Source organism: Poromitra crassiceps (assembly GCF_964638095.1).
Source record: "Poromitra crassiceps genome assembly, chromosome: 13".
Lineage (NCBI taxonomy): Eukaryota > Metazoa > Chordata > Actinopteri > Beryciformes > Melamphaidae > Poromitra > Poromitra crassiceps.
The window spans coordinates 16,796,882-16,821,724 of record NC_139644.1 but is presented as its reverse complement, the minus strand read 5'-3'; the positions used below and the strand labels follow the sequence as shown (position 1 = coordinate 16,821,724).

Here is a 24,843-nt window from a genome sequence, read left to right as displayed (position 1 = left end):
AGAAGCATTTCGATAATGCAAGTGTGTCTGTGTTTGTGTGTATCTGCGTGTGAATATTGAGAAGCAGATACCTTGCGTTCGCCACACACTCCATGACGGCTTCGTTTCTCCCCACAGTCACACTGGTGTTCTTGGGGGGGATGATGATGGAGGGGGCGATGGGGTCTGCGGGTCCTCCCACATCTACAACCATGCACACACGCACACACACGCACACACACGCACACACACACACACACACACACACACACACACACACACACACACACACACATAGAAATGACACAGAGATAGAGGTGGAAAAAGTACATATGCAGACAATGCAATATGCCTCTCAGCAGCGGCTAGCATGTTAGCAGGGGCGGACTGGGATCATAATTCAGGCCGGGCATTATACCAAGCAGGCCAGGCCGATACGGGCGTCGCAGGCAAAAAATTTGGGCCGTTTGAAGCCCAATTTGGGTCGTTTGAAGCCAGATTTGGGCCGTTTGAAGCCAGATTTGGGTCGTTTGAAGCCAGATTTGGGCCATTTGAAGCCCAATTTGGGCCGTTTGAAGCCCAATTTGGGTCGTTTGAAGCCAGATTTGGACCGTTTGAAGCCCAATTTGGGCCGTTTGAAGCCCAATCTGGACCGTTTGAAGCCAAATTTGGGCTGTTTGAAGCCCAATTTGGGCCAAGTCCAATTTTACAATGAGATGCACCCACTTTAACCCTGAAGTGTAATTATTACTTCAGACAAACTAATAAAGTAATAAAACCACTAGTAAACCAGTAGGCGGTGCCTGGCCTGCTGTTCAGTGAGTAGCCTGACTGCGGGCACCAAAAAAACAAATAAATAAATATATATTTTTTTTGCAGGCCAGGCCAGGCCAGGCCAGGCCACCGGGCATTTGCCCGACGTGCCCGATTATGCAGTCCGCGCCTGCATGTTAGCATGCTACAGTAGGATCCAGCTCCCCTGCACTATTAATACCTCTGCACGTTACTTGAGATCCTCTTTGTAGTGCGCACAGCGGTTGGTAAGCACGGTGTTAGCCCAGGTGTTAGGAGCTATTATGTAGCATAATTGACAAACAGAAAAGGCGATTAAAGCCAGCAGCATCGCTCCCAGAGCCTGTATCCAGACATCGATTCACTGCCCTCAATCAGTGATCTCTCTCTGAATCTGATCTCATCCACCCCCCCCCCCACCTCCCCCGAGTGCAGGTGTGTGAGTGTGTGTGTGTGTGTGTGTGTGTGTGTGTGTGTGTGTGTGTGTGTGTGTGTGTGTGTATATGCGGTGTACTACTCCTCCATGTGTTCATTGTGTGCATGTGTGTGTTTGTGCATACCGGTATGTGAACTTTTTGGGTTTCCTTCCTAATTAAGTTCCCCCCACCCCCACCACCGTACAACCCCCCGCACCACCTTCTTTGAAATCACACTATCAAGGAGCATCTTTTGTGTGTAGGAAGTATATGATGAATAGCAAAGCTTCCACTGTGAACACGGCAAGGCAACGCTGCTTGATTTCTACAGCACATCTCATACACTGAGGCAACTCACAGTGCTTTACAGAGTGACACAAAATACGGTCAAATATTTACAATTCAAAAGTGCAGCAGTACAGACGAGGGATTTGTGTCCCCTTGTCTGTAGAAAGACGGAAAATGTAAACGAGCACATTTTATTTCCATTTTAAAAGAACACACATTCAAAAGGACGAGGAGTCTCCAAATGACAACGTCTTACAAATGAACGTCTCCCTAAAGGCACAAACACCCCCTCCATTTTTGTTCTGTCGTGATTCAAACTCCAATATGAAATTTTGGAGGAGTGGATTCCAGGAGGAGCGCTCCCATTCCTGGCGTCCAGCCAAATCTCTGTTAACACAAAAGCTTGTAGGAGGTTATAAAACCATTGATTAAAAGTGATTTGCTACACAGGGAGCTAATATTAAACAGGGCTAGTTTATAGGTTTGTTGGAGCAGAGCCTGGGATACTTGGCTAAGTTGGCATACAGGGAATGTGAATCAAATTTGTAGGATCGGAAGATTTTACTATGACCTGCTTATATCTAATCTTTGTCTCGACACTGTGGCTATTGTATTTGAGGAGCGCGTTCTCTCGCAGGGTCTCAGCTTGTTATCGGATCATTTATGAATAACAGTTCTGGAACAGCAGAGGCCCACGGTGTCCTAGTTGTTGCCGGCGCTGGTAGCAGCTGTTCTTGTGCTGTTCAAGGCCTTGAACTCGGTGTTGATGAGGAGGAGCGGTGAGTGGGATCATTGTGACGCCAGACTCCACCAAGTCCTCCATCTGGCTTGTGAACCTAAAGCCCCTGACACCGTCGGCCATGTCTGCGTCATCGCCGTCGGTGAGTGTTCTTGCGCCGCGTCCTGCACCGTTGGCTCTAGTCAGCCTTGTTGGCGGCTTTTCCCGAGAAATCGCTCTGATTGGCTGGTTAAGCAAAGCCGTGCACGAGAAAAGAGGGCACGCACAAGACGGTCTTCTCATGTTTCAACTTGATCTTATTTGATATTAATGTTTTGGTTGCACCCGTGTTTACCCTGCCTTTTAGACACAAAATGACTGCTGTGAAAAAGGTCAATGATATTGCCAAGGAGGAATACATGTGTAAAAAGTTATATCAAGCTATTTGTCATGCACTGTTGAGACAGAGAGAGAGAGGGAGAGAGGGAGAGAGAGAGAGAGGGAGAGAGGGAGAGAGAGAGAGAGAGACAGAAAGAGAGAGAGAGAGAGAGAGAGAGAGAGGGAGAGAGAGAGAGAGAGAGAGAGAGGGAGAGAGAGAGAGAGAGAGAGAGAGAGAACACACTGAAGCTATGGGTCACTGGCCATTAACAATGGGCACCATAGGGCATATAGTGCATGTCCCTTTAGCTGGGGACCCTTAACTTTGAAGAGATCGTCACGTTCCCAAAACAGGTTGAGGTTATCAATCAAATGTATCCCTAACAGGTTGAGGTTATCAATCAAATGTATCCCTTGAGACTCAGACATTAGAGAGCCACGTATTGAGTGCAAGTTGGCGTCTGAATGTATTTATCTTCCTGTCAATAGTTGGAAGAGGCCCACTGATAAATGATTGTATGTGTAGCTCATCAAGTCTGTAAAAACCTTTAGAGAAATCTTGTTTAAGCACTTCTGATTCCCCTTTGCTGGTCCCACATGTACAATAACGTGTTTGATTTCATATAACTTAGTGGTTGACGGTGCAGTGTGAACATCAAGAGCGATGCGAATATACAGCACGAAATTGCGATGTGAGTTTTGACCCACCTGTCAATCACAGCCACAGATGTGTACACGTCGGAAGCGAATTTCTTCGCCGTTGGTATGCACGGTTGCATTGACTGATATACCGTAGGTTTGGAAAATATTATTGACGTGCAAATTAATCGTCGCACGAAAAAAACGCTCCCGATGTGTAAGGACCTTGAGAGTGACTACTCAATACCAAGAGGTAATGCCACTTGACTCCATGTTAGAGGGGTAAAAATATCTTTCTATTTTACAGTACTTGATTAGATTTCTTTTATGTAGTGCATTTTGTTTGTTCTTTTATATGAATTTTAACTTTTTCACTTTGTCTCAATGCTTTTAATGTTTTATGGAAAGCACTTTGAATTGCCGTGTTGCTGTAAAGTGCTATATAAATAAACTGCCTGGCCGTGCCTTTTGAACAAAATCATAATTTGTTCCCATTCATCAAAGCACTTTCTAGCTCCTTCTCACTACAGTTAGTTGATATCTATTTTCCCAGCCGTACAGCTGGCAATGTTTCTTCCCCTTGTAACGTTATCATTGCTGTTTCTCATTCTGTGGTAGCGTTTTGGTTTAGCACCAAGTGTGTGGCAGTGGCAGTGTGTGGCAGTGTGTGGCAGGTGGCAGTGGAATCAGTCTGAACGTAGGCACAGGCGTGATGGGTTATTGCTGTTGAGTTCTACTCTTCATTTGATTGTTTAATTTAAGTCCCCAGCAGTTCAGTTTTTGAATTTGAAGTATTGATTCAACTGCATGGCAATTTAATATGCTGTAAGTTTTCCAACTGGCTCCAGAGTCCTTGTTTAAGTGATAAGCCACAAGGGGACGTGGTTTAAATTTTAAAACTACTTTAGAGCACAGCTTTGAGGAGCTTAGGACTTTTATAACGGTGGCAACACACTATTGTGATGGGGAGAAAAATGCAAATGTTCAAAATATGTTGATAATTAAACACTAATAAAATAGTTTTTTCCATCAAGGAATGTAATAGTTGAACAAGGAGGTGTTAACTCATTAAGTGCCATAGACGACCTAACTCGTCTTACATAATCCAGCGCTTAAGTGCCAAGGACGGACTAACTCGTCTTACATAAAGATTTTTTTTTTTTGACGGTGGGACATCAATCAACCCCTTTTACATCTTTGAGATAACTATTTGGAGCAAGAGCATGTGTGTAATCTATTTTACCGACCACTAAGTGGCGACAGAGACCGAGAGAAGTCACAGCCACGGGACCCAAAAGCCACAAAAGCAGCCGCCTCCCGCGGAAATGGCTTGGCGATTTTACAGTCAGAAGCCCGGACACACACACACAGAACGGACAGAGATCCCTTCCCCCCAGAGCCGCGCAGCAACGCGCGAACACACACACACACACACACACACACACACACACACACACACACACACACACACACACACACACACACACACACACACACACACACACACCGCGGGAGCAAGCTATTCAAGGAAATGGCGACGCGATTTTACAGTAATCCATTTCAGACTCGTCTTGCCCGACAGGCAGACAGGCAGGCAGGCAGCAGCAACGCGCTTCTGACACGCCCGCTGTTAGAGCCAGGAGGAAGGAGGAGAAGACACACGGAGGGAGGAGTTTGAATGAGAGGGGTGTTTCCTGTTGTTATGGAGGAAATTACTGTTCAAAACTATTGTTTAGAATGTCTGACGGTCTTACTGATGCCAAAAATGAATGGTTAAAGTGACTGTTTCACAAAAAGCCATTTATCTCTGAATAAATTTCCAGACGCTGAAACCATGCTGTACTCAACGGCTAATATCTACATAACTACTAACTCTGCAAACTAACTCTTTTAGACAGAGAAAGCACACATTCTATTAGTTATTTTTAGATGATTGATGTTCATGAATTCTTAACAGAAAAGAATCCTCGGCTGTTCTAAAATGAGCCAGAATCGTCAAAAACACCCCTGGCACAACTTACCTACAGGAATGAAAACATGGCTGGCATTCAATGTGTTAATAAGTACCGGTATGAGTTCAATCATTAGAGACTAGTAAGAAGGTTCAAATCAACTTGAATGATACAATAAAGAAATTAGGTTTGGCGTATGACTCCATGATATGATGACGCTTCTCCTGAGATGAGAGAGGAGGGCGTCAGTGAGGTATAGGATAGAGAATCCCCCCATAGGGAATTCTTCAAGAGGCATGACGTTGGTGGTGGTCAGGGGAGGAGTTGGGGCGAAACAACTGCTTCAACGGCGATCACAGCAAATGTGTGGCGACAACACAAGTGAGGCATAACAACAAAGTAAAAACAAGTACTTATCATACACTTAACCGCTTAGGTGATTGGCTCAGCGGAAAAGCGAGGGAAAGGAATGACTTGAGCTGATTGGCTATTGCCAGAGAGGGAAAGCGTGCGTGACTGTGAATGGACGGGGCAGAGGCATGAATGAAAGGGGGCGTGAATAGCAATGTTGAGCTGGGCGTTGGCTGGGAGGTCGTCTTCATTATTGAAATTAGTCTAAGACATCACTTGTGCAAATGTGTTGCAGTTAATCAGAACTATTATATACTTTTTATATATTTTTTTCTTTTGGCAAATATGACTGTTCCAGCTTACAATATTGTGTGCATACCACGGACATAATGATATTACAGACAATTTTAATCTTCAACACAAATTAACCTTATACAAATATCGCATGCTTGCACTAGCGCCTCCTCTGGTCGGTCGGGAGCGCCTGTTCGGGGCAGAAGGGAACTGGTGGGAATAGCGTGCTCCTCCCACGTGCTACGTCCTGCCGGTGAAGCTCCCCGCTGTCAGGTGAAAAGGAGCGGCTGGAAACTGCGCATGTGTCGGAGGAAGCATGGTGCTAGTCTACGGCTCTCCCCAGATCGGCAGAGGGTGGAGCAGCGACCGCCCGGTGCAGCAGGGGGAAATTGGCCAAGTACAATTGGGGAGAAAATGGGGGGGCAAATCTGATTATTATTTTTTTTTGCATGCTTCACGCGCTCATTTCAGCGCTGCATACTCATTTCTTGAGCAACTGAGCGCCGCGCTGAGTTGAACACCCAGGTGCCTTATTAATATAGTAGTGAGATTTAGCTGAGAAGAGTCTTAGTTTTGCCATTAGTACAACGAAAGCAGGAAGTCATTTTGTTTTTGTTGTTTGAAGACATGATTGTTTTCAAGGCAGACACTAATTTATGTATTCCAGTTCATGAACTCCCGCTGTTGAAGATACCTCAAGTGTGTCATCTTCTAATTAAATTGGAAAAGTAAACAACATGATGACCTGCATACCAAATTTGAGCTATTAAGGTCACCTTTACACCTGTCTATGTCCAAAGACAGATAGCTACTTCTAATCGGGAATATGTCTGGTAAAAAGGATGCAAATGGCACTGGCATTGTCAGCCCGTGTCTGGTCTTTTGCTTGTGGAAGAAGAAAGGAAGAGGCAGAAAAATATAAAATAAAAATAAAAATATTCATGTATTGGAATTATCAGATGAGATAAAGTTGAAAAATGATAACCTTTTGTGCGTGACCTCTCTTCCCCTGCACTGCTTCCTTTAACGCTGACCAGCCAATCAGAGTGAATCACCGATGATTCAAAATGTAGAATCGGCCAAAAAAGCCACCGACAAGGTTGACTATAGCCAACAGTGTGGGACACCGCAAAGACTAGGGCGACCGATGCTCACCGACGGTCCCGACATTGCCGATGTCCACGAATGTTTTGTGGACTAAAACACTTCACCCGTCCTTCCATCGGCATGGGGGTGAGTAGATAATGAATGAATTTTAATTTTTGGGTTAACTTAACCTTTAAGCAACGTAAAGCAACACAAATACAGTATGTCTGTCTGCCGACTTTGAGCATTAACCAATACAATGTCAGCTTACTTCTTACCTAGACTCACCACTCACTCATTTGCATGCTCCCTTTGGAGCCAGATGCTCCGCCCACCTCATATTTTAATTTCTCTAAGTCTGTAGCTACAGTACTGCTCAAATTGACAAATTGAGCTGTAAAAAAGGAAGAAAAAACAACATTTGTATCTAGTCTTACGATGCAGGTCGTACGATAATTCACTGATTCAGTGATATTTGTTCCCCACAGATTGTGGTCATGCACAATGAACACTGCAACATTGTATTCACACGAGACAGATCAGATGCAGATACCAACACATGACATGTGTGACTGCACATGCAGAAAGGTTAACATCCTCATATCATCCCATCAGACACATCATCGTAAACATTAGGAATCTGGTGATGCATGACAGTGCATCAGACATGTTATCTTCAGGAGCATTAACATCCCCACTGACTGACTTCTTTGGGTCTTGGTATTAATTTCGGCTCCAAAAAGTTAGGATATATAATCAAAAATGTCTATTTTATATTTGTATTTTTGCGCTGTTTAAAATTGAGGCAGATTTTGTTTGTAGATTTGTCACTATGTGTGTGTGTGTGTGTGTGTGTGTGTGTGTGTGTGTGTGTGTGTGTGTGTGTGTGTGTGTGTGTGTGTTTGCGCGTGTGCATTCATGCATACACACACAATGTCATTTTTCATAAATCTGCTTTCTGTGAAGGGCGATTAAATGGAATTGGCCCCTTTCAGCCAGCCAGCTCAGCCAGCCAGAGAGGTGCAGCTGCAGCAGCTCTGCCTAAAACACACCCTGCCACTGCAGTCCCCTGCTGAGCCAGGGGGGGGGACAGTGAGAGGACAACTATTGTAGTGGACATAATAGGTATGATTACATCTGTGAACCCACAGAGAATATGACCCATATGAAGAAAAGGAGGTGCCAGTAGAGGGCGCTCTGTCTGTTCCTACAGCATATTGTCTTTTGGCTGAGCCACCTGTTGAACAGCTACTCCCGCATTGAATTGAGAAAGGAGTTGAACAGCAAATACCCTGACATTATATTTTTATCTGCAAAAACAAGACGGTGACTCACGGTGTCCTTGGCTCAGTGAGTGAGAAAATCTGTTGTTGGAGCGTGTGTTGCATCATGTGTGTGTGTGTGTGTGTGTGTGTGTGTGTGTGTGTGTGTGTGTGTGTGTGTGTGTGTATGTGTGTGTGTGTGTGTGTGTGTGTGTGTGTGTGTGTGTGTGTGTGTGTGTGTGTGTGTGTGTGTGTATGTGTGTGTGTGTGGGGGGGAGTGTGTGTGAGTGTGTGTGTGTGCGAGTGCTTACTCTCCACTGTGAGTGTGATAGGCTGGCTGGTCTTGTTCTCTCCGTTCTTGTCATTGACAGCCTGGGCGTAGTAGCGTCCTGCGTCTGGCGCCACAGTGGACAGGATGACCAGTGTGTTGTCCAGGGTGATGGCACTGGTGTTCACGCACAGACGCGCGCACGCACGCACGCACACACACACGCACAGACACACACACACACACACACACACACACACACACACACACACACACACAGTCTTAAGTCACTTGTGGGGTATTTACATAGACTTACATGCATTCCCTAAAGACATTCCCTAACCCGAGCCATCGCCACCACTACTTGCCTAAACCTAACCTAACCTTATTAAACACCAACCTTAACTGGGGAGCTTTTTTCTCCAATTGCACAAACCGTCCCAATCACTTGGGCTTAAGTCGTGTGTGTGTCCCCAATTTCGACTTAAGTTACACACGCAGTTACACACACACACACACACACACACACACACACACACACACACACACACACACATGCGCACACACACACACACACACACACACACACACACACACACACACACACACACGACCCATACATGCATGTGTCAACAAGCACACACAGACACACACACACACTCCTATTATCAAACCTGTGAGCAGTTATTTCTCAATAAATCCTCAGGGTAAAGTGACACATTGTTGTAAACATACAAACACACACACGGTCATAAATCATGTGTGGGAAAGGAGCACGCCCACAAAACCTTGTATTGTAACACTCCCTGCTGCTAGGTACTGTTAGCCCAGGGTCTTCAAATCCCTTTGTTTCTGTTGTGATGATGAGAAGGCCTATATGTCCATTAGGCTTCTGGCCCTGAACGTGTGGGGAGGAGCCGCTAAATGAGAGTCGACGCTGAGCGCACAGTCTGATTAGGGTCTTCGTATCCGCCAGCAGCTGCCTGCTCGCTGCAGAATAAACACACACACACTCCTGATTGCTGCAGAATCAACACACACACACACACACACACACACACACACACACACACACACACACACACACACACACACACACACACACACACACACACACACACACACACACACACACACACACACACACACACACACACACACACACTCCTGATTGCTGCAGAAGAAACACACACTCTCCTGGACAATTAGGGGCTGTGGCTCTCACCGAGTCAACAGACACACACACACACACACACACACGCGCACACAGACACACACACACACACACACACACACACACACACACACACACTCCTGGACAATTAGGGGCCGTGGCTCTCACCGAGTCAACAGACACACACACACACACACACGCGCGCACACAGACACACACACACACACACACACACACACACACACACACACACACACGCGCACACAGACACAGACACACACACACACACACGCCTGTGAATATCAATGTGGCCCGACAGAGAGCGAGCAAACAAGCGGCGCGCTGTCAGGCCCTCTCAGTGTCACAGAACAAAGCTTCAGCAGCTACACTTCAGCACGAGGACAGCCAGCTGCATGGTAACCAGCTCCCGAATTACTGCTTCAACCTTCTTGGAAGTGCTTGAGATGTTTCTTAACTCTTTCCTTCAGTGCTCTTGGCGTGTCTCTGGTAGCCTAGGTAAACCCAGCCACCACGTGACCTGCTCTCTCAGTTTACCCAGGCTATGTCTCTGGTGCGCTGCAGGCAGCTAGCTCTTGGCGTGTCTCTGGTGCGCTGCAGGCAGCTCTTGGCGTGTCTCTGGTGCGCTGCAGGCAGCTCTTGGCGTGTCTCTGGTGCGCTGCAGGCAGCTCTTGGCGTGTCTCTGGTGCGCTGCAGGAGGCACGCACCCTTCTCCCTCCTGAGGCGTCCAGGCGAGGGAATAGGGTTCTGGGTAAACGTCTAAACGTCTTCGCGTCAACTATGATGACATGACTGAATAATAGATGGTGAGGTGGTGGCTTGCCTACTTGTCTGTATGTCTCTCTGGACGGCTACATTCATTCATCTCAGGTGATTACCTAGACCGCACTCACACAGAGACCAGTATATAGGTTGTATTTTAAAGGTACATTCAGCAATGTTTTGGTTGTAAAATTAGTGTTAAATGGCTCTATATTCTGACAGCAATCACTGAAATAGAGTGTTTGGTCAGTGACTTGAAACCCCCAACCCCCCGCTGTCCTCTATCTCTCTCCTGTAGTCCTGCAAGCCGGGCGGACGTATCTCCGCAAGCGTAAGTCGTAGAGACTCAGGGATGGCGGCGTTGGATTCGGGGTGAAAGAATACATATAGATATTTATCAGCATCATGATCTGACTTTCTGTTTCCCAGAAAATGTCAACTTTTCTCTGATTGGACAGTTTGAGGTCGGCACCAATTCTGATCACTTTATCCGTGAGTCTCTACGAGTTACGGTTCACACATGCAAGACTACAGGAGAGAGACAGAGGGGGGTTTCAAGTCACTGACCAAACACTCTATTTCAGTGATTGCTGTCAGAATATAGAGCCATTTAACACGTATTCTAACACAAAAACATCGCTGAATGTACCTTTAACTTGAAAGCTAAAGGCATCAAATAGCCCGCAGATCAAAGGAGGCACATGCGATTCTCAGCCCAACAGAAATGTTAATATCTGCTCAAATAAGCAGCATGCATTACAAAAACAACAGTTGCCAGTATCTTAGGTTAATGGAGATGCAATAGCAATCGCATTCCAGGAATATCATGATTCTTCCCCCGGCCGGGAAGGAGCTCTCTGTCTGCATGCGGGAACTGCTGTGGTGCTGCTGGGCACAGTGAGCCAGCCAGGCACTGTAACGCGGATTTACATTATATTATGTTTGTAACGTAGACTGTTACTGAAACATGCCCGGTAAGTATGTCACCATAGGATTAGGAAGTTACATACTCTCACAATGCCATTTCAGCTGGACTTGGTGGTGTGTGTGTGTGTGTGTGTGTGTGTGTGTGTGTGTCTGTGTGTGTGTGTGTGTGTGTGTGTGTGTGTGTGTGTGTGTGTCTCACAACGTCTATGACATCATCATGATGACCATATACATTATGTACGACTTTTAACGCTGCCCCCTCCTGGAAAGCTGGCATCACACAAGCCCTTTCATCCCATTTGGAGCGGCTACAGAAGAGGAGGGGTTGTCGTATTATCATCGTCTCGGTCCCAAGTATGACCACTACCCAACTCGCCTGTCCTGCAGCTCGCCGAGCTGGCCCTGATGTCATCAGTGGGATTTATGACATCACTGATGATGTCATCAGTGGAATTTATGACATCACTGATGATGTCATCAGTGGGACAGACAGAGAAACAAACAGACAGACAGAGCCCTAGCTGATGATGATGATGTATGTATGTATGTATGTATGTACGTACATACATACATACATACGGACAGACCTTGTTGGCCCCTAGTGGCCAGGGCGTAAAAAACCTGCACACGCATGCAGAGTCATGCTTATCCAATCACCCACAAAATCGTCACATGGCACACAGACTCTCCATGCCCACACGTACAGACCGTCCCGCACACACACAGACCCGCACAGGGGGTGAGCCTGAGCCCTGTCACTCAAACATATCATCAATTGATGCCTTTTGTCCAATTGTGTCTAATTGGTCCCTCCGCTGCCTGCTCCATCTCCAGCCTTCAATCATTCCAGCGGCAAAGTCAATAGGGCCGATATAATAACCCGCTTTATCACTGAGAGGCCACTCAATGATGAACACAGAGCCGGCGCCAACATCCGTTCATCAACTATTCTGCTCAACCACACGCTCGCGGTGTGTGGAGGGACCGACTGCAGGAAATGTGTGAGCAGTATCGAACTTCTTCGTGTCCTCTGAAGTGAAAGACGGTCTGCTTCACCAACAGCCTCATGTGTGAGAGCACTCGACTCGTTCAAACATGCATAGGAACACGGAGTCTCTGCCCAAAACAGAGCGAGCTTGAATGTTTCAAGGTCTGGACTTACATGCGGCTGCTGGAAGGAATCTTGCGGCCGTCTCTGAACCACGTGATCTGCGGCCTGGGGAAGCTGTGGATGCGCGGCGCGTGGATGAGAGCTCCCTCACCCTGGGAGACGGTTTGCGACCTCTCGACATCCACAAAACCCCCCATATCTGGCCGAGAGACAGAGGGAGATGAAGAGAGAGAGAGAGGGGTCGCGGGCGGGTGAGAGAAAGATTAATATTACAGTGAAGGAAAATATGGGGAGTGCATGCCAGGGACAAAACATTCTCACTTAGTTTCTGCACATATCTAAGCTCTTTCACAACAACAGCCTCGTCCCCTGGCTAGGCTCTTTCAGAGACGTATGGGAAGAAAGCATCACTCACAGGCGACCTGCACTTCAGTGCTGCACTGCATGATGGCGCCCACGCGGTTCCTGACGATGCAGCGGTAGTGTCCGGCGTGCGCGCGGTCCAGCGAGGGGATCAGGTACCTGATGGGCACACACACAACACACACACACACACAACACACACACACACACACACACACACAACACAGACTGCCATTAGTCACCATCAGCATGACAGACAGCAACGCTTTGTCATGTCGCTGCTTTGAGCCCCTCCCACTCAAAGACGCTCAATGACTTGTGATGTTTCACTCCACACCTGAAACACAACTTCAATGACATCCCACTTGGTGAGGACTCTGGTGAGTGTAAACATGGGAATGAAACATGGGAATGCAATGGAGTGGTGGTGGACATGGGCATCTGGGTAGTGCAGCGGTAGATTCCCTGCCTACCAACATGAGGGTCACAGGTTTGAGCCCCCGTGTTACCTATGGTTTGGTCGGACATACATACAAGCACAATTGGCCGTGTCTGCGCGTGGGAAGCCGCATTAAGGGTATGTGGCCTGGTCGCTGCACTAGCGCCTCCTCTGGGGAACTGGGGGGAATAGCGTGATCCTCTCACACGGCAAACTTAATGAATCTCCCACGTGTGAAACTAATCGCTGTCAGGTGAAAAGAAGCAGCTAGCAACTGCACATGTATCAGCAGAGGGGGTGGAGGCAGTGCAACAACGGTACAGCATGGGAAATTGGCCAAGTACAATTGTGGAGAAAACGGGGGAAATCTGGTAGAACAGAAAGTGTTATTTATTCTTCTATCTTCACTCAATGGGATCAAATCATATGAACATGTAGCCTGGCTCCAGACCTTCGAAGCCACGCCCACTCCACAGTTGTGAATTGGCTCTTCTCAGTCTGGAATCGCCAAATGCCCTTTCTCCGGTTGAAAATCACGGGCGCTGATTGGCTAACGCTGTTGTCAGTCATGCACAACAGAAACAGCTGTGGCCAAAGCTAACGTGTCCTATACTGTGGATTCTAGTCATAGGTTGATGTTGCCGTACGGACCGGTTTATGTGACGGACATGTAACTTCCTGGTCAGACGTAAAGTAAAGAGTGATATTCTGCTCTCCGTCTCGTCACTATGTGACCTTAGAGGCATGAGGATTACACAACATAACGTAGCTAGCTAATGCTAGCCAACTTTGGCCGACTGTACTTTTCGTTTTAACAAGAAGCTCGCTAGCATTAGCTAGCTACGTTAACTTGTGCTTGTGACTAACAAGACTGCTGCGGCTGCCCTGCCGATTGGTTAGGGAAGACCGAAGCCCGCCCCCTCACAGAAATGCTCTGAAGTGAGCGCCATCTCAGACGAAGAGGAAATGAGTTTATGAATTGATGCAGTTTGAATATCAGGGTAATGAACATGTGTGACACATTAGTGTTGGGCAGCCATAGCTCCGCCTCCATCCCTGTGCTGATGGGCATTCTTGTTAAAATGATGGGTGTGAAATCCCACCTACATAAGCCAGGAGCAGAGTCTGCTTTAATTGGTCTGCTTAATAAAGCCACTTAGAAGTTGGGACTGCGCCCCCTGTCATGTCCCCCTGCATTGCGATTCAAGGGGGGCGCCGACTCCTTGGTTAAATGGATTCCAGTTCGCCTCTTTGATCAGGGCTGGTGGAGAATAATAAGCAGACGGCTGGCCTGTGAGGCAGACCCGGAGACTATATAAGCCACGTGAGAGCACAACCAAGTGCTGAGGAAAGACCAAGAGAAGAGGAGGGGAGAGAGACAGACAGATAGACAGAGAGAAGAGGAGGAGAGAGAGACAGACAGATAGACAGAGCGAAGAGGAGAGAGCGACAGACAGATAGACAGAGAGAAGAGGAGGAGAGAGAGACAGACAGAGAGAAGAGGAGAGAGAGAGAGAGAGACAGACAGACAGACAGATAGAGAGAAGAGGAGGGGAGAGAGACAGACAGATAGAGAGAAGAGGAGGAGAGAGAGACAGACAGACAGACAGATAGAGAGAAGAGGAGGAGAGAGAGACAGACAGATAGACAGAGAGAAGAGGAGGAGAGAGAGACAGACAGATAGCCAGAGAGAAGAGGAGGAGAGACAGACAGACAGATAGAGAGAAGAGGAGGAGAGAGAGACAGACAGACAGAGAGAAGAGGAGAGAGAGAGAGAGAGACAGACAGACAGAGAGAAGAGGAGAGAGAGAGAGAGAGAGAGAGACAGACAGACAGACAGAGAGAAGAGGAGAGAGAGAGAGACAGACAGACAGAAGAGGAGAGAGAGAGAGAGAGAGACAGACAGACAGACAGACAGACAGACAGACAGACAGAGAGAAGAGGAGGGGAGAGAGACAGACAGATAGAGAGAGAGAGAGAGAGAGAGAGAGACAGACAGACAGACAGAGAGAAGAGGAGGGGAGAGACAGACAGATAGACAGAGAGAAGAGGAGAGAGAGAGAGAGACAGACAGACAGATAGAGAGAAGAGGAGGGGAGAGAGACAGACAGACAGATGGGGGAGGAGGGGTACTGGTCACTGATCAGCTGCTGACACCCAAGACCCCAGAGTGTTTGTCCATGTCAAGGGAACTAACAGGCTCAGAAAGAAGGTGTGTTTCATGCTCGCTTGTGACAATGAAAACAAGCACATGTGACTTCTGGGCGATATCAATATTATTTATTATCTCTCTCTCTTTTTTTATTGTATTATACACACAGGTCCATACAGGTCATTACATGTAATTACACGCCATATCAGTCACAATCTTCTCTAACATACAATTGTGTTATCAGGTAATGATGTTGCGATGTTGCGTATCATACAGAAGCAGATACGGACCACTAAATCGAATAAAAATAGCTGGTGTGAGTGAAAAACAGAAGAAAAAAAAACAATTATTAAATGAACGAGAACCCTAGTGTTGAGGTGTAAGGAGGTACACCTCAACACTAGGGTTCTAGTGCTACCCAACCCCCTTTGCCTAAAGGGGGGAAGAGAAGAATAAGTCACTGACAAAAACAGATTATACCTGGTCATATAGATATGATGGAACAGTATCCAGCTTCCCCATCTTTCCACAAACTTGTCCTGTTGCAGTCTAATTGAAAAAGCAATTATCTCCATCTTCGCTATTTCATAAATGATGTCAATCCAATCGTCAACTGTCGGTATGTCTGGTTTTAGCCACTTTCTAGTAATTGCTTTCCTGCCAGCTGCACTCAAAATCCTAAATAAATGACCATCTGGAAGGGAAGCATTTTCTAATGGCAGGGCCGACAAATACATGGTTTCCAGATTAAATGGAATGTCCACTTGGAGTACTTTTCCCACAACTTTATGAACCTCCTCCCAGAAATGCATTAATAACGGGCAAGACCAAAATATATGATAATGGTTTGCTTCCGATGCCCCACACTGTCTCCAGCAATTGGCAGAATTGGTATAATGTATCGTTTGTGCTGGGGTAATGAAGAGGCTCTTCCAGCAAAATTCTCTCCATGAAGCTGAACTTGAGGTCCTCCACTGTAGCTCACATAAATCCTCCCATTCTTCTTCAGTTATAACTAGGCATTCTTCCCTTTCCCATTTTTGTTTAGGGTTAGGGTTCAGGTTGTAACTCCTGTCAAGTCTTGAGATGGTGTTTTTGGTTTGAGCAAGAAACATAAGCCTCTGTAAAGACTTGTAGCAAAACAGTATCCCTTAGACTTTCTTTATTTACCTTCAATAGTTGCTCAATATGATGCCGGATTTGAAGAAATCTGTAAAAATCATCATTATTCAAGTCATGCTGCATCTAAGCTGTTAAACCATGATTCACCCATCCCTTAAATCTTGCCTCCAACCTACTAGGTACGAAATCCGGGTCAAACACACACGCACACCATCTAAAAAATTCAACAGTCTCTTTTAATTGGCTTTGTATTACCTTGTTCCATGGTTTGAGTGACAAACCAATCCATGGATTCCCCAAATCAATTAAGCTATTCATGAATTCCTTTACCCACAATGCAGCTTGAATGAGGTGCTCCTCTGTCATTGCCATCTCAATCTCCTTCCACCTTGCAAAGTATTCTGAATGGCACCAGCATGTCAGAGGTCTTAATTGGTCTGCAGTATAGTAATCTCTCAGACACGGGAGTGCAACACCTCCCTTGTTTTTCACCAACTATTCATTTTAATTGATTCTATTCTTGACCCAAAATTAAGAAAAGGTATTACTGTAAATCCCGTCTCTTTAAGTCTTCTCTAATCCGTTGGTTCAGTGGAAGGAAATTGATGGAGAACAGTTTTGTTAAGTCTTTTGATATTGCGATATTTTGATATTGGGAGTGAATACATTCACTCCCAAATATCGCATAGATTCTGCTTCCCATTGTAACTGAAATTTGGTCTTCATGTTTTTAGAAGGGCTGTAGTTAAAGCTGAGAACCTGTGTTTTAGATACATTCAATCTATACCCAGAGAAGGAAGGAACCATATTGCCATAGAAGTGAGAACAACTGAGCCAATGAATGTTCAGGGCGGGACAGATGGGCAATATCAATATTCTATCGATATTGTGATATGAGACTATCTTAGATTTTGGATATCGTTCGTAATATCGTGATATGGAATAAGTCTTGTCTTTTCCTGGTTTTAAAGGCTGCATTACAGTACAGTGATATCATTTTCTGAATTTACTATTATTTGCCTTTACCCACTTAGTCATTATATCCACATTGATGATTGGGCGTCCCGGCGGCTCACCTGGTAGAACGCGTACCACAATTTATAATATTTTAATTTATACTTATTGGAAAGTGTCGCTCAACACATGGTCGCCGACAATAAATAAAGTGTCCCTCTTGTTGCTGCATTTATGCTTCAGTGAGCTCGGCTCAACGGTCACGTGACACTCGGACGCTATAGAGAACTAGTGCAGACAGCCAAGAGAGGGAATAGGCTGTATGCTGGTTTGTTTATGTCTAGCCTGACATCGCCAGACCAATTCCCAACTGTCCAAGCAAATTAAATTAAACATGAGCTCACAGATTTGTCAGGTTCCCAGGCAGTAATAAAATCTCTACAGTGAAAACACTGACCACGGACATTTAAACAGGCAGATTGTGAAACCACGTCGGACATAAGGCAGATTGCAACATAATAGAAACAGTTAACAAACTACTGCGCTGTCCCTGCAAGAACTCACCCCCTCTCTCTCTGGGAAGTTGGTCACGGTGTTCTTTGTGATTTTCACGAAGTCATACATCCAGGACAGGCCGATAAAGATTGCGGGGACACGTTTTCATATTAATTTCAATACAGCGAAACTCAAAACAAGGAAGTCAACTGCGTGTGCTCTTCTATCTAGCCAATCACGCCAATCACACTTGCGTGACACTATGTGATGTAGGCAGCGACATTCGAAATTTCACTTGGTAGGAGACACTATTCGGCGACTAGTCCACCTCATTTCTGTCGGCAACGGTTTCAAAAGTGTCGACATACTAAATTGGGCTTTAGTCCTTCGTGCAGCCGACCCGGGTTCGAATCCGACCCGTGGTCCTTTGCCGGATGTCATCGCCTCTCTCTTCCCCACCCTTCCTGTCTGCCTACTGTCCTATCCAATAAAGGCAAAAATGCGCCCAAAAATAAATAAATATTGTGATAATTGATTTTATGCATACCACCACCCAGCCCTAACATGTGTGCGTGCACGCACACACACACATACATGTACACACGCACACACACACATGCGCGCACGCACACACACGCGCACACATACATGCACACACATATACACACACACACACACACACACACACACACACACACACACACACACGACAAACAGGGCTTGGTTAGCTGAGGGAGTATAGCCATTCAGCATTCAGCTGCTTGCCATTCAGTGCTACAGTCCAATTCTTCAGCATTGTGTTAGGAGGTGGAAGCACAGTATGAAGTTCATGGTCAGTGGATCAGTACATTATTCTTTATAGCAGAGTATCTCACCCACAATGTATTGTCTGATTCAATGTAATTCTCTGTCTTTACCATGAAAACAGAAAACGGCCCACACACTGACACAAAACTGAGGAGGCTCTCTGGATGCAAAAAGAAAGAAAGAACATGATGTATTTTGGACCATATGTCCTGTATGTATATAATTCATGTATATTGTAACTTGCTTCTTCCTCTTGGCATATAATGGGTGACCTATTGTATCTTCTATTATGATTCACCATGTATGTTTGTATTGGCTCTTGTGATTGTCCTTGTAGGCCTCAGGCCACTAGCCCACTACATGGCTGATGATTGTCAGATTGTTTCCTCCTGGCAGCCTCACTCTTGATGGGTTACTGCTTGAGACTGGTTGCCTATTTAAAGCCAACAGAAAATAATACTATTGATGGTAGTGCTGTGCTGATGATGGTCTTTGGACTGAAATGTTCACCTTTTTGACCTAAATTGATCACTTTTTTGTTCATATGGTAGATACAGTCTGAAGCTTGTTTTTTGGGGCATTTTGCCTTTGATTGAGGGGATGGTGGGCAGGCCGGAGGGGTGGGGAGAGAGAGAGAATGACATGCAGCAAAGGCCAATCCGCCCCCACAACTGAGCCCTTCTGTCTCTGCTGCGATAGTTTCTCCACACGATTATCCGCCAGAAAAGAAAACCAAAGCCAAACCATTCTCATGAGAATGGTTTGGCTTTTCGGTGTCGCGCTGGGAGCCGACTCTGGGTGCAGCGCACTTTGAAACGCGCAGCAGAAAGCCCAGAATCGGACGCAGCTTCATCCCAGCTCACAACCGAAACCCCAGAAACGTCAGACGAACTCAGCGAGCCCGATCCAGACTCCCCCGACGAGCGGCCGCCATCCGAACGTGGATCCGCAGGCAGCAGAGACTCGCCACCCGACACAGGCAACAGAGACTCGCCTGACACACGCAGCAGAGCGAGCAGAGCCACCAGAGACACTCCCACGGAGGAGGAGTTTGCAGTTGAGGGGGGTGGGGGTGCTGTTTTATTGAAGGAAATTACTGTTCAGATGTTTCAGATCAGAAAATATTAGCTTCAGAGTCAGTGATTTGCTTGAAATGCTTCATTTCACAAAAGGCTCATTATCTCAGCTTCTAGTTTGAAACGTCTGTTTTTGGTGAAATCAACCTATCTTCTCCGGCTGATAACTAAAGAACAGAAAATGATATCAATAAACTTTTTTTTGCTGATGATACAAGAGAGTCTCCTCGTTCTTTGGGCGTGTTCGGTGTTTACATAGTAATATCACACAATATTCTGTGGGTCTTGAGTTATCACTGAAAACGCTCTGAAAGCGCTGGCACTGGGAGCATCCGTTTTCCAAAAGTGGCTGGCACTCAATGAGTTAAGAAGAATCTCCCAGACAACCCAGAGAGATTTTCTTTTTGTATGTGCATCTTAGGAAAGCAGAGCTTCTCTTCAGGAAGGTTTTACTACGAGGTTCAGGTTAAGGAGAAGACTAATCTGCTCCTTTACTGGCTGCACCTTCACTCAGAGACTCTACCCATACTTCAGTCCCTGTCTTAGTGATGGTGGTAAAAAATCTGCCCCTCTGATCATCTCACATCATTATTACTCTAATAAGGTGATGTTCCACAGTGCAGTGCAGAACATGCTTAGAACACTGCCCTATTATAGTAAGTAGGCTGACGAGATGAGATTGGGTGAAATCCGGGACAGGGCAGTTGGGGGTGGGCGTGCTCACGTGACCATGGTGGCCGTGGACAGAGACCTTTATAGATAGAGACACCCCACTCCAGGCTCCGCCAATAATAACAAATGGTACTCTGCCGGTCTCCTAAATGGGCATGGTCACCTCTCCCCTTGAAGTGTTGTGCTAAGAGGGAGCCTGGTGACGCAGGGTTAGTGCTGACCTAGTCTCACGTGGTCAGACCCATAGACATAAATAACATGGATGTATCTATCCCATTAAATTTCTTCTCTGTGGCGGAGTTCAAACTTTGGCCGTCACCACCTTGATTTTTTGTCAGCAGAGTGGGAGGGAATGGGTTGAGTCCTTCCGCACCTCACCTGAGATGGGAGTTTCCCAGAGCCGCAGCTCCGCCTGCTATTGGTTCGTGATCGGCAAGCTGCGCGATCACTGGACAGGCGATCTGTCAATCACCCCCTTTTCTATCATCTATTTTAGTCCAAACGGGCGAGTTATATAAAAAATTACCCCCCTACAGTTGTTATGAAAAGGTGAAATTAGCTACAGTATATCGACCAAAACACTGGAAAGATGTTTACCGTAAATTCCGGACTATAAGCCGCGGCTTTTTTCCCGTTTTTTGGCCCCTGCGGCTTATATAACGGTGCGTCTTATCTATGGATTTTTTCAGAAAAAAAAAAAAAAATACAAATAAAATCTCTCTTTTTTAGCACTCTTTCTAACTATAAATCCACTTCTGTTTTAATTTCCTCTCTTGCCCTCTTTTCACCACACCGCGGACACTGTGTGCACTGTAAAAATAAACAACGGTGGTGTTGTGTTATGTTGTTTTGTTGAAATGTTACGGTAATACGGTAAATGGGAGCTTCCTCAAACAGCCATCTCTTTCCCGACAATCCCCTCTGTGCGTGACCACTTACATATGGTAATTACGGTAAGCAAACGGCCACTCGGCCATCAACTCCCTCCCCCGACTACCAGGAGAAAATCACAAACTTCGGCGAATTCACACAAAGGAAGATCAAGGAATATTCCATCGAACCGGAGCAGATCATAAATATGGATGAAGTGCCTTTGACGTTCGACCTGCCACTCACTCGGACTGTTAACAAGAAGCGCCCTGGAGGATTCTTTCACCAAAAAAAAGCTTTGCTCGTTCTCGACAGCATGAGAACGAGCAGTAGAAGCAACACTCTCACTTACCATGGGGAAGGTACGCAGAAATTCACACGACGCAGCTTTCAAGTTGAAAGCAGTCAATCTCGCATTAAAAGAGGGAAACAGAGCAGCCGCGCGTAACCTGGGCATCGATGAGTCAATGGTGAGGCGTTGGACGGTGCAGCAGGAGGAACTGTCTCAGCACGGAATATTATAGGAGTGTGAAAACATCCACAATCACCAACGGGTTCCAAAACGCTGGACTGCTGCGGGATGAAGAGGATGACGCCGCCACAGCTGGCGCTGAGGGCCGTCAGAGGCTTCAGAGGCTGTTCGATGCCGACAGTGACGAAGAGGAGTTCGTTGGTTTTGAGTGACAATGAAGGAGAGAGGAGAGTGGTTGACGAAGCCACCCTGAACCTGTTCGTTTCCGACACTGAAGATGAGGACTTTGGTGGTTTCAGTACGCAGGAAGAAGAGGAAGACGAGGATTAGTGACTTGACTTCTCTGGTTACAGGTTTGCTGCACATATAGCCTATTGTTGTGTGATTTTGTCTGGGGATTAGTGACCTGACTTTTGTTTTGTTTTGTTGAAATGTTAATAAATGGGAGCTTCCCCAAACAGCCATCTCTTTCCCGACATTCCTCTCTGTGCACGAACCCTTTCATATGGTAATTAAACATCAAAACACCCGCGGCTTATAGACCGGTGCGGCTTATAGAAGAAAAAAATAGTCAATTTTGGTCCCGCGGCTTATAGACCGGTGCGTCTTATAGTCCGGAATTTACGGTAATCCTGTTACAAAGTCGGGCATTTTTCTCACCTGCACCTTTTCTCTGCCTGAGGAAACATACCCTCGATGTTAAGGAAGCAGCATTAGGATACAGGAGCACTTGGATACAACGTTAGCTCCATCCGCTTACAAAAGTGGTTTTCGCTACAACGTTAGCAAGTAAATTACGTTACATAACAGCAGCAGCTACCTTACCATCTTCAGCGAATCCTAGCTGCTGCGGGCTATCTGAAGCCAAATATTGTCCTTCATTCTGTTGTTGAGGTAGGCTAGTCCTCACGGTGTTTGCCATACAAAATTGGATGTTGAGAAACCAAATTGATGAGCCGGGGGTTCCCCCATTTTAGCGGCAAGCTACCCGGCAAGCTCATGCAGGTATGACAGCTGTAAACAAAGGATTTCATTGGTCAAACGTATTTTTCCCGTGTGTGAACACTAGTGTAAATTTATCATCTGTAGCGTACAGGCAGCATTATCACCTCTAAACAGTTTATTTTTGATGAGAAATGAAGAAAAAGACGTGTACTGGGTTATTGATTTTTCTAAACGGATATGATTTAATATCCGGTTATCCGTCTACACGATGACACCAGGTACTGGTTCTACTTTACTCAAATGCACTTTGAGTTGTGTCCGTGTAATAATCCTAGTTTAGTGTCAGAGGGCACACTGTCCCATGCTTTTTGGTTCTGCCCTTTACTATCTAGATTCTGAGCCAAAATATTTGATTGGTACTCCAAGCGGGCGTTCACACCCATCGCGGTTATTTGAGCTGCCAGCGCCTTTCTGCAATTCATTCTCTATGTAAGGACGCGCTAAGCTTGTAATCACTCTTTGGCCACTAGCCTCGAGTTACAGTAAGAGTGCAAACTTCCCTTGTATCATTGACTTTACCAAGAGGTGGACATCATTCATAAGTTCTAAGCCAAGAAAAAAAGAATAGAAATAGAAATAAAATAAATAAAAACACGCACAAAGACTTTACTTGACAGGCCAGTGGAATTGCCACCATAAGAATGCTGAATGTGTAACACAAACAGGAAAAAGTGCATCCACTCTCTGCATATTGAATACACTGAGATACAAATCGGAATAAATTTGACAATCCCCTGAACACAAGATGTTACGTCTCAAGGGAGACATGCAGCCAAATCAGTCTTGAATAAATCCATAGAAATGAGTCAGCAGTAGGAATAAAAATGAGCAACTGAGCTATTAGTTACATTTAAATGCCGCTAAAAGTTCCTGCTGTAGTAAACTAATTATAGTGGATGAATAAAACCTGATAATGAAATCGGTTGTGACAGAGAAGTCGGGGTTGTGTTTGCTCACCTGTACTCCAGGGAGAAGCGTGTCAGTTGGGTACCGTTGTAGATCCATTTGAATTCCAGGGGCCAGCTGCCCTCAGCCATGCAGGTCAGCACCAGACGGTTCCCCTCCAGGTGAACCTGGGTCTGAACGGGCTCCATCTTAAAGTAGGGTGGAACATCATCCACTGGTGAGAGAAAGGGGGGGGGGCAGAGGGGAGAGAGAATGAGAGATAGAGAGAGATTGAGAAAGAGAGAGAGAGAGTAAAGTGGTGGGAGAGAGTGATAGGGAAACCAAGAATGATAGATTCAGTGTCTCATGCAAGCAGACAACTACAGTAACACCAGTCCAGCAATTCACAGGAAATGAGGTCTCAGAAGCAAGTTATTTCCATTTTTCTTGGCCACTGATTGGGAACTTGAAGGTGAACAGAAAAGCCTGCCTGAGAGTGCACACTGCACAGAGTAAGTTGTCACTATCTATCCCAAATTCAAATACAGTGCCAGACAAGGTAGAAGAGCAATTTGTGTAGCAGACGTCATCTAAGTGAAGCCTTTTATAGCTCCAGATCAGCAAAGGATCTGTGATCAGATTGCAATCGGATAGTGCCTGACCACATTAACCGGATTGAATTTACACCTGGTATTAATATGTGTCTCCAGTGTCCACATTGCGATCCGATTGTGATCTGTTCAGGCAAGCTCCATAGAGTAGAGCGGCAGAAAAACAGTGGTGACTGTTGCTGTATGTATGCGGTTTGAGAGGACCCATTGCATTTACACTTGTGTTCAATCATGTGGTCATAATGCGTCCCTGAGCACCTCCGGAGGTGGTTTGGCTGATCAGACCGCAATCCAATGTGTCTTGGGGGGCGTTTACACCTGTACTTTCAAGTGGTCAAGTGGCACTATCTGATTGCAATCTGATCACAGAAAACGCATGTTAGTGCCAGGTGTAAATGGCCTCATACTGTACTGGAGTCCAGTGGTTTTCACACGTTTTGTGCCCGAGGCACACCAAAGGGCAAGACAAAATCTCAAAGCAGCACACCTATACTGTACAGTGTAT

At 46.0% G+C, this 24,843-nt stretch overlaps 1 protein-coding gene across 1 annotated transcript in view; it reads right to left on the bottom strand.

Moving 5' to 3' along the window:
- sdk2a (sidekick cell adhesion molecule 2a) overlaps positions 1 to 23,951 on the bottom strand; it is a gene marked incomplete at its 3' end in the record, with an annotated part of 72,814 nt that extends 48,863 nt beyond the window's left edge. Inside the window, exons 1-5 of the mRNA XM_083649180.1 lie at positions 23,800 to 23,951; positions 12,831 to 12,937; positions 12,467 to 12,614; positions 8,467 to 8,600; positions 72 to 183 (exon numbers count right to left, since the gene is read on the bottom strand). Coding sequence (XP_083505306.1) covers positions 72 to 183; positions 8,467 to 8,600; positions 12,467 to 12,614; positions 12,831 to 12,937; positions 23,800 to 23,936 — 638 coding nt within the window. The 5' untranslated portion in view covers positions 23,937 to 23,951. The remainder of the gene's footprint in view (positions 1 to 71; positions 184 to 8,466; positions 8,601 to 12,466; positions 12,615 to 12,830; positions 12,938 to 23,799) is intronic.
- Positions 23,952 to 24,843: the final 892 nt, after the last annotated feature.